General features: G+C 43.3%; 1 protein-coding gene across 1 annotated transcript in view; it reads right to left on the bottom strand.

The window, feature by feature from the left end:
* The window catches only part of LAMC2 (laminin subunit gamma 2), a 59,245-nt gene that overhangs the window by 2,997 nt on the left and 45,803 nt on the right, over positions 1-10,445 (bottom strand). Inside the window, exons 13-22 of the mRNA XM_023203482.3 lie at positions 9,769-9,925; positions 9,255-9,460; positions 7,613-7,692; positions 6,326-6,481; positions 5,455-5,599; positions 4,580-4,732; positions 3,663-3,777; positions 2,523-2,722; positions 1,882-2,040; positions 1,689-1,788 (exon numbers count right to left, since the gene is read on the bottom strand). Of these exons, the coding sequence (XP_023059250.2) occupies positions 1,689-1,788; positions 1,882-2,040; positions 2,523-2,722; positions 3,663-3,777; positions 4,580-4,732; positions 5,455-5,599; positions 6,326-6,481; positions 7,613-7,692; positions 9,255-9,460; positions 9,769-9,925 (1,471 nt within the window). The remainder of the gene's footprint in view (positions 1-1,688; positions 1,789-1,881; positions 2,041-2,522; positions 2,723-3,662; positions 3,778-4,579; positions 4,733-5,454; positions 5,600-6,325; positions 6,482-7,612; positions 7,693-9,254; positions 9,461-9,768; positions 9,926-10,445) is intronic.

Genomic DNA, 10,445 nt, shown 5'->3' with positions numbered 1-10,445 from the left:
CAGTTTGGATCCTGGCTCTACAATTTACTATGTGACCTGTGGGGCATTATTAACCTCTGAGCCTCAGTTCAGTCCTTCATGAAATAAAATAATTAAAATGATAAAACCCACCATAGAGGACTTTTACAAGACAAATGATATTACACCATGAAAATATCTGGCATGATACCTGACACATAGTAAATGTTTAATAGCTTCCATCTACCCTGCTGTCCCTACTCTCTCATATTCTCTTTACAGGTCTCATTAGTTTCATTGCCTTTTTTTTTTTTTTTTAAGAACACTAAACAGTCCTGCTAAAGTTTCAATTGGGAAGGTTTGTGGTTTTTTTTTTCTTCTCAATCCTTTGAGGGCATTTTACTGTTGTAGGCTCATTGGATCACAAAGCAGACCCAAGACTCTAACAACACAGATGATATTGGTCTCTCAGGGTGATGATGACACCCTACAGAAAAATCCAGTTTTAAACGTGTTCTACTGAACTGGAATAGCAGAGCCAAACCTTTTCCTAAATGTTACTGGAATCTGTGACCAATCCCTAGTTCCACATCTGCTGCAGTCCAAGCTTGATAAAACAGTCCAAATAAGGGTTTGATATCAGCTCTATCTAAATCCAGAAATTTAACCAAAATAAGTTTTCTTCTGGGAGTGATTCTGTAGGGAAATCTGATTTTCTTCCACACTGTGCCATCAGATCTTCCTAAAATTATCTTACAGGCCTACTCTCACCACATTTCTTCTGGGTTATTTACCCAAGCAGCTCAAGTTCCTCCCACTGGTTACATCAAGGTATAACTTTGGTTTGGGAAGGAACAAATGTAAAATCGGCAAATGATTCTTTTTTTTTTTTTTTTTTTTTTTGAGACAGTCTTGCTCTGTCCCCCAGGCTGGAGTGCAGTGGTACCATCTTGGCTCACTGCAACCTCTGCCTCCTGGGTTCAAGCGATTCTCCTGCCTCAGCCTCCCGAGTAGCTGGGATTACAGGTGTCCATGACCACATCTGGATAATTTTTGTACTTTTAGTAGAGACAGGGTTTCACCATGTTGGCCAGGCTGGTCTTGAACTCCTCACTTCGGGTGATCCACCTGCTTCAGTCTCCCAAAGTGCTAGGATTACAGGCGTGAGCCACCACACCCAGCCATCAAGTGATTCTTGACTTCACAGACTGGCAGAATCTTCCTTCACATCTTCCCAGCCACCATTCTACTGCCTTAGAGCAGGCTCCTGTCATTTCTCTCCTCAATTATTTCAACAATATCTTAAGTTCTCTCTAACCCCCTTCTCTCTAACCCCCCTTCAAGCTTTTCTCCACTTGGCTGCCCTAGGGATCTTATACAGTGGTGATGTTATTCCTCTGGTTAAAACTGTCCACTGGCTTCTCAGGGTCCAGGCCACACTCCTAAGCAGGATTCCCAAGCTGTCTCATGTTCTGTGAAGTTGCTTGTATACACCCAGTTCTTTGGCCCACAGACCTTTACCCACAAGTGCAATAGGTGTTCAGTGACCTATCTTAGCAATGGTAAAACAGGGTCCAGTAAATGTAAGGGAACCTGCCCAAAGTATCTGGGCCTGGAAACAAAGCACATTTACTGATATCCTTAAGGAAAGCTGAGATTCCTCTTCACTGGGGCTAGGTATAGTGAGTGTTCTGGAGCAAAGCCCTGGAGAATGTGGGTACTTCACATACCCATCAGATGCAGGAGGCCATCCAATGTGTTGAGTGTGTCTTGGATTGTAACCCCAGTGTTCTTGGCTCTGGTGTCAACCTTCTGGGCTTCTGTAATCACCTGCGGACAAATAAGCACAAACCAGCCTTGAAAAGGTATTTTCCATGTTGGCAAGTTGAAAGGGATCTCCTGTTGAAAGCAACAGGAACTCACCATCTGTACTGCATCCATATTCGTGTCAAACTCCAGCTCCTTCCTTTCCAGCTCTCCTTCCACTTCCCTCATCTCACTCTTAAGAGAGGCCAGTCCCTTTTCCGTGGCCAAGGCTCCATCTGCTGTCACATTGGCTTCCAAGTTCAGACTCCCAATCTCCTGGGAGAAGAAAAGGAGCCAGGGACGGAAGGAGAGATAGGGGTGAGGTACAAAAGCATCCCAAAGACAACCGTAGAAAAAATACAGCTGCAGCCAGGCCCTGATGGAGTAAGTTAGATGAATAATGAGAGAATCAGACTTAGGGACACACCCTTTGCCAAGCTTTGCCTCAAACAAGCTAATTTGGGGGTATGTTTTTAGGGACTAGGAAGATCGGCGGCAAGACATTGCTTCCATCTCAATTCAGCGCTCACCAAATGTTGAACGAGTTAGGAACCATTTGGGAAAACCCAGAGGACAAAAAACAGATCATTCTCTGTCATGCCTCTTTGCTGTCATAGCCTTTTAATCTGGGGCTGCCATGGACCACAACAGGGCTCTGAGCCTCAGAGGTTAAAATAAGCTCAATGCTCTCTTTCCCTCCACACCACTGTTGTGTTTGGTGCTACCGGTACCAACACACATGTCGATTTCTCTTTTACCTGTTCAATCTCACTGGAGATCTCCAGGGCCTCCCTGGCCCCATTCTTTGCCCTCTGTGCGTCAGCAGCAGCACTCCCCAGGGCTCTTTCTGCTTGCTGGGTCTTGTCACTGGCGTCTGAAACCTTCTGGCTGATGTAGGAGAGTCTCTTCATGGCTTCTTCAGCTTCTGCTTTTCTGTTGTCCACCTGCAGGTCAAACTCTGAAATGAAGAAAAGAAAACACTGCCATGAAGATGAAAGCAAACTTACAAATGAGTGAAAGGGGCTGATGTAAAGAAAAATTCCTGAAAGAGTGTTATTACTGAGGGGGGTGAGGGTGTGGGAAGTTGCAGCTGGAATTAACTGTCTTATCTAAGAGAAAGCATCTTAAAAGATGCATTAGAGGGGTTATAATTATTCTGTTGCTTAGAGAAACTGACAGTCAGCCCAAGTTCCACAGCACTGCAAGAGTATCAAAACTGCAGAGTGGATCAGAAGCAGGTAGAATCTTTGAAGCCCAAAGCATCAAGCCAGAGCTTTAAGCCCTAAGCTCCAATGATAAGAATTGGGTTTAGGTTTGAATGGATAGAGAGGTACTTTCCATGAAAAAAATTCCAAAATTTTAGGAATGTTTCCCTTTTGTGCTTTACTGAAGAAGCCTGACGTTTTAATGAAATCTCTGCAAGGCACAAATCCAAATCTCCTGGGATCTAGATGCAGTGACAAAGGTTGCTCTGTTATCACCACAAAGAAACATATCAGTTCCATACTGGAGCCAACCATACTACAGAGGAAAAGGAAAAATGTCTGTACAGTAGTGGTATGTTGCATCTGTGAGGGACCTTAGAGATCACATAGTTTAACCTTGTCTCTAAAGAGGAAGATATTAGGTTCTGGAAAGGTTACATGACTTGCCTATGGTCACACAGCTAGTCTGGCCTGGTCAGGTGGCCCAGCAGAAATCAGAACTCAAGACTTCTGACATCTAGCTCTATTATTACTACTACATTAAATATTAATGTATTAATATTTTATTTAGAAAGATATTTACTAAGGATCCCAATATACCTGCCACTTCGAGAGATATACGAGAATTCAAAGGAAATCGGTCATGGCTATACCCTGAAAATACTCAAGTGACCTGAACCATGAAGTACTAACCTCTGAGGTTTTTAAGGATGCTCTCAACTTCATAAAAAGTGGCATTGCCCATACTTAGTGCTTCTTGTGCTCTGCTTTTAGCAAGATTGGCACGGGAAAGCAGCTGATCTGATTTCTATAAAAAGGCAGACAGAACAAGATTAGAGGAAGTACATTCCTGCTGGCAAAATCACTCTGACACATTTCTTTTCATGACAGCAGATTGTTGTGATTCACTGCAGAGTCTAGGGGTGCTGTAGCAAACCCCTCTACAATCTGGGACAGAGCAAACTTTATAAGTCCACAACACATTCCATATAGAGAACGGTCAAACTCTAGTCCACCATCAGAGACAGGAATGGTTTTATAAATCATAATTTTAAACTCTAGATATTTCCTGAAGTCAAGTAGTAGACTGAGCTAGACCAAAATTAGACCCAAGAGGCCTAGGTCCTATTCCTAGGTTTGAGGGCTGACTCACTGGGTGGAGTTGTGCTAATCACACCAAGATCTCTGCAACTGTTACTTCTTCCATAAGCAGTGCCTTCATTGTTGATTTTTCCAGAAACAAGGTCTTGCTCTGTCACCCAGGCTAGAGTACAGTGATGTAATCATGGCTCACTCGAATTCCTGAGCTCAAGTGATCCTCTCACCTCAGCCTCTCAAGTAGCTAGGACTATAGGCATGTGTCATCATGCCCAGCTATTTTTTTATTTTTCATTTTTTGTAGAGATAGGGGCCTCACTATGTTGCCTATGCTGGTCTCAAACTCCTGAGTTCAAGTGATCCTCCCGGCTTGGTCTCTAAAAGTGCTGGGATTATAGGGATGAGCCACCGTGCCTGGTCAGAGAGCTTTTGATTATTCTTCTTGCCATATGTATTCATATGGTAGGCATTCAATACATGTTTACTGAGTTAATGAATTAACAAAATAATACCTCTCTCCCATTCTTTCCATTCTGTAAGAGCTGCTGTGTTTCTTCTTCCCAGTCTCCCAGATTCTTCTGTGCACGTTTGAACTCATCCATATGCCTGGTCACCAGGTTTGAGAGTGAATCAGCTTTTTGTTTGATCCTCTTTGCTTCCTCCACCTGTGAGCCCAAAGAAACCAAGGAGTCTGACTTCTGCTTACCAGTTACCACATTAGCTTTGTTAGGACCTGGCACCATTGTTTGAAAATAGCAACAGCCTTAAGAAGCCAAGAAAATAGTCACTAGCCATCCAGGCCCCAAACATAACAGTAATGAGTCAGTATGCCCCATGAAAGTAAGGCAGCAGGTCCCCTCAATGTCAAACAGGCTTTGTGTTTGTTCTTTTTTATTTTTAAAATTTTTACATGTCAGTTTATATATTCATGGGAACATATATCCATGGGAATTGTGAATTTTTTTTCTGTAGGTAGTAAACAAAATTTTCTTAATTGAATAAGTTTGGAATTGTTAAGGGAACTGATGGCAGAAACAATGCAAAACTTTTGAGAACAAGTCATCTCCGAGTAGGTTGGACCCAAGTGTAAACAAAAAACTTTATAAAAATTTCCCACAGATTTCAACAGTCCCCAGAACTAAGGAAGATACATAAAACTTTTATCCAGTAATAGGTTTAGCATGGGTCAAAGCCTTTCCAGAGACTAGGATTGGGGTTTAAGAACAAGGAAATGGATAATGAGAAGGCTAAATACTCTTCCCACTCTAAAATAGAAACGGTCAACATGGAGAAAAAACTGAATGCTTGAACAATATTACGGCACCCCCAGAGAAGAAAGTATTTATGGCCCTCCTGTATGTCAAGCACACAGGCCGGATGCCCTCACCTGAAAGGACTGATCATTGACTCCCTGAAGCTGAGACACCGAATCCAGGAGGCGGAGACTGTGCTGATAAGACCTATCTGCTTCAGTTTCTGCTTGAGTGGCCTCCCGTGTCAACTGCTGGGCCAGGGACTTGGTTTTCTCCAATCTGGTATTGGGGGTAGGGTGGGGAGGGTGCAGTAACAAAAAGAGGACTTTGAGAATTCTTTTTTTTTTTGAGACAGGGTTTCACTCTGTTGTCCAGGCTGGAGTACAGTGGCGTGATCACAGCTCACTGCAGCCTCATCCTCCCACGCTCAAGCAATCCTCCCAATTCAGCCTCCCAAGTAGCTGAGACTACAAAAGTGAACCACCACACCCAGTCCCCCTTTTTTTCTTAATAAAAACAAAATTTCACCCTGTTGTCTTGAAAGTATGTAGTTGGAATAACCAGAAGAACCAAATAAAATTATTTATCATATACGTGTCCCTCTCCACTAAACATAAGCCTTTTAATTTATACAGGTTGGGTCAGAAAAATTCAATCCCAAGTTCCCCACTTCTTGATAACAGAAATATATTTCTGTATTTTTATATCTCCCCATGCCATCAGATGGGTTTACTCACACCCTTCATACACCAGAGAGTGACCATACCTCCAAGTATTGTAATCACAATCAAAACATAAATTTTATTTAAACTAACCAATCTTTTTTTCTTCCAGTCTTAAAAATATCTACTTTTCCCCAAAGTAAAACTCCCATGTTTTCGGCCCTCTTCTTCTCATGAATAATATGTTTTTACAGCTAGTACGGTGCCCCTCAAGCACAGTTACCACTTTGCCCTGGGAGTATCCAAGGTACAATGAGCCACGGGAGGACCCGTAGGAACGTACTTTTCCACAACCCCCTGCACCACGGCACCGTCCAGGCTACCGCTTCCGCTTCCGCCTCCTTCACGGAGGGCCTTGTGCACCAGTGAGAGGGCTTGTTTGGAATAGTCCTCAGTTTCTTTTGTCAGTTGCTCCATGTTACTGGCCGACTCAACGTGGCTGAAAGGATTAAAAACAAAAGAATAAGAGTTTTCACGCAAAGGGCTTCCTTTAGGTCGTTCAGTTAAACGAAGGGCAAAGAGTAGGGGAGCTGGTTTGATTTAGAAAAACCCTACAGAACTGACCCAAATTACATGGAATTAGAGGCGCTATCAAGAAGCAGAAGGTGTTTTGGAGAATTCGCCTCATGTCATAGACCTTGTAGTGATCTTTTCCGTTTATGGCATAATCACTGGAGGCCCGGAGCGGAGTGGAGGGTGGAGATGGGTGGGAGCAGTCTCAGGTGATAAAACACTGCATCTGTAAGTTGTCTGCTGCAGGAAGAAACCTCTAGGTCTTATTTCACCCAGGATTCAACCTCTACTCACTTTCGCTTCAGCTCTAAACTGGACCCACCACCAGGGGGACAAAGCATGTCTATAAAAGTTCCCTGGATACTTTTGGTTCCTCCTGGTTCTAAAAAGTGCTTTTTTGAAAAAAACCCAAAGAAACAAAACCAAAAATCAATGCGCTCAGGAGGCAGCTCATGTTACAAATACACAAATCAGCCCTCTTCCGCTGACTGAATTCCACTTGGGATTAACAGAGTCTGCCACCCTGCTGAGCACTCCCCTACCAGCAAACCCCTTAAACACCATAGGATTTCTAGTCAGAGTCAAGGATGAAGGGAGATGCATGTTATCATTGGGGCCCTGCAGAGCCGGTTTTCAGGAGGAAGTTCCCCCTCTGCAGTCTTGGCCCCCACAGGCTAACAAACAACTCGTTGCTACTTGTTCCCAGGCTTGGTGTGGGAGTCCCTGAAAGCTGCAGAGCTTTCTCTTCCAAGGGCTGATTCATTTCACGTGGTCCGAGGAATCACATCTGACATACACCACAGCCACACTGTGAGTCATAGGGAAATGTGGGAAAGAAACACCCTCACCCCCAACTCCTGCCAAATGACCCTGCCCAGTGGCCACTCACATGCATTAAAAGCCAAGTGGTTAAAAATTGGTTTCAAGGTAGGGAATGGCTGCAAAGGAGCCTGGAGAGAATAAATATGATGCTTGGGTCCCTGATACCCTACCGTCTTATTCAAGTCTGACCTGGCAGAGACGGCTTGAAGCAGAGGTGCCCTCTAATGCTGCTCACCTTTCTGCTAATCTCGTGGCCTCCTCAGCCAGACTTTTAAAGCCATTTGGCCCCACGTAGTGGTCTGAGGCAGGAATGTTCTGTGGGAAAAGGAGAATCGGTTAAGGCGAATCAGTTAAGGATTTGCACTTGGCCATGGAACTTAAGCAGGTGCCGCATCTGTCCTGTCAGAACCACTTGTCATTAGTCACACAGGGGTCCACACGCCGACACTTACACCATGCCTCTATTCACTATTATCATTCTATTTTTAAAAAGTATGTATAGGCTGGGTGTGGTGGCTCATACCTGTAATCCCAGCACTTTGGGAGACTGGGGCGGGTGAATCACCTGAGATCAGGAGTTCAAGATCAGCCTGACCAACATGGTGAAACCCCATTCCTACCAAAAATGCAATAATTAGCCAGACATGGTGGCAGACGCCTGTGATCCCAGCTACTCGGGAGGCTGAGGCAGGAGAATCGCCTGAACCTGGGAGGTGAAGGTTGCAGTGAGCCAAGATCGCACCATTGTACTCCAGCATGGGCAACAAGAAAAAAACCCCATCTCAAAAAAAAAAAAAAAAAAAAAAAAAAGTATGTATAGACAAGAACAAAGAAATCCAAGTTCAAAAAAGTCTGTATAGATGCATTAAAATATATATACATAAAAAATCCCCAAAACAACAACAAACAAACAAAACAAAAATTCTTTTCTTGCTGGGAGCCAAAAAAATTAAAAATAAAAATATATACATGTACATATTTTTATATAAATTTAAAGTCCAGTAGAATATATTCCAAGTTTTAACAGTAGTTATTTGATAATAATGGGATCATAGAGAATTTTTATTTATTTTCTACAGCAAACATTTTCGTAATAAAGGAAACAATCAATACACATTATTTTCAATGTGACTTCCTTATTATAGTATCTGATTATCATTCCACTTCCTCTATTCATCTCCCACCCATCCATTTACATTACTGTCACCATAGCCTTCGTCATTCAGATATAGAAGAGTGCTCAATCAAATCTCTCCCTCCTACCACATTACAAACTACATTAAGAAAATCATATTGGCAGCATTTTTTTCCCATTTTCCAAACCATGTCTTTATTGGGCTCCCTTCCTCCCTCCTTCCCTCCCTCCCTCCCTCCCTCCCTTCCTTCCTTCCTTCCTTCCTCTCTTCCTTTGTCCTTCTTTCCCTCTGTCCCTTCCTTCCTTCTTTCTTCCTTCTTTCCTTCCTTCCTTTTCATTCATTCATTCATTCATTCATCCATTCGTTCATGCACCAGACATTTACCACAGCTATACACTGTACTGTAGGCTGAGAAAGTAAATATGAACTAAAGTAAATCCTGCCCTCTGGGGGTTAGCAAGCTAGGAGATAGGCAGAAGGGAGGTGAGGCAGGGCCAAGATGAGGATGTAGTTAGAAATAAATGAACTAGGGAGAAGAACATAATGCAGTAAAATAGGAAACTGCAGAAGGCCAAAGACATAAATAGATGTGACTGTTGCAAGGAACAGAAGTCCAACCACCTGTCAGGTAGATCAGAAGCAGAAAGTGAGCCACTGAGAAACAAAGTGAGTCAGTGAGATCTAGAAGTAGATCTCCCAACACAGCAGTAATTCTCAATACCCTAGCCCAGCAAAACCTACAGTGTTTCCCAAGGAAGCTTCGCTTTCTGCCAGGCTCAGCTGCATCTGAGTTATGAGCCTGTGAGTATCCCGAACTTGGTTCTGGTACTGACTTCCCAGGGCCCGAACTCTTTCCACAGTCATCTTGAGGTCATCCAGGCGGCTCCGGTAGCTGTTCTCTTGGCTCCTCACCTTGGCCAACTGGAGACCAAGGGATCTGCTAGCACCTGAAAGCAAAGAAGGAAAGGGAGCATGAGCACTTTCTGGGTCAGCATAGAGTTAGCAAACATAACGGAGGGTTGACTGGCTTATGGCCAAATGACAAAAGCACAATAGAGAAATGCATGCAACCATTCTTTTATCTCCATCATTCAAGTCCCAGGGGGAATGTCACAGACAGTCCTTCCACTTCTGCAAGGGCTGGTTGGAGATATTTGCTGAACTGATAGCCATAGAAGATTTTATGACCTAACGTAGCCATTCCTTCTAGGACTATGAATTCTCCTCTGTCTGAAGGGAATTTGGCCTTCATCACCTTCTGAAATCTGGGCATCTCTCAGAATGTCCCGAAGGGCCTGCTCAGCCTGCTGCATCCTGCCTTCCAGCTCTGTATCAAGTACTGCTCCATCACCACCCTGAGCCTTTGAAATCAGGGCCTCCATTCTCTGAAGCTGCTGCATAAACGGATCCATCTGAAACCACAAAAGAAAGATCAGAACAGAGGGTAAAGACCATGTACCCAAGGGATTGTCCAATACCAGGTACCCTGGGGATAATACCAAAAGTCCAGAAATGCTTAGCATGTCATGGTGGTTAAAATTTTAGACCCTGGAGCCTGGAGTCCTTGAGTTTGAATCCTGGCCTCACTACTCACTAGCTGTATGACTTTGGGCAAGTCACTTTCTTTATTTATAAAATTAGGATAATGAAAATAACAATAGTATCTCCTAAAGTTATTACTTGGACTACCTGGGTTAACATCTGTAAAGTTCAAGCTTTACTATGCAGTTAGTATTTGTAAAGTGAAAGCAGTTGCAAGCTAGAGACAAGAGAACAGTGCCTGACACAAAGGAAATACGTAAAAGGCTTGTTAAATAGATCAGTTTAAAAAACAAGTTGAGTTTGTTCTACATTTGGAGTTCGGTAGTTTGGACCTTTGTCTTCCCCAATCCTCACTCCAGGAAGAAAAATAGTTAATAATTAACAAGAACA

Source organism: Piliocolobus tephrosceles, chromosome 1 (assembly GCF_002776525.5).
Source record: "Piliocolobus tephrosceles isolate RC106 chromosome 1, ASM277652v3, whole genome shotgun sequence".
NCBI lineage: Eukaryota > Metazoa > Chordata > Mammalia > Primates > Cercopithecidae > Piliocolobus > Piliocolobus tephrosceles.
Note: the sequence above shows the minus strand (reverse complement) of the source record. Positions and strands in the feature narration are given on the sequence as shown.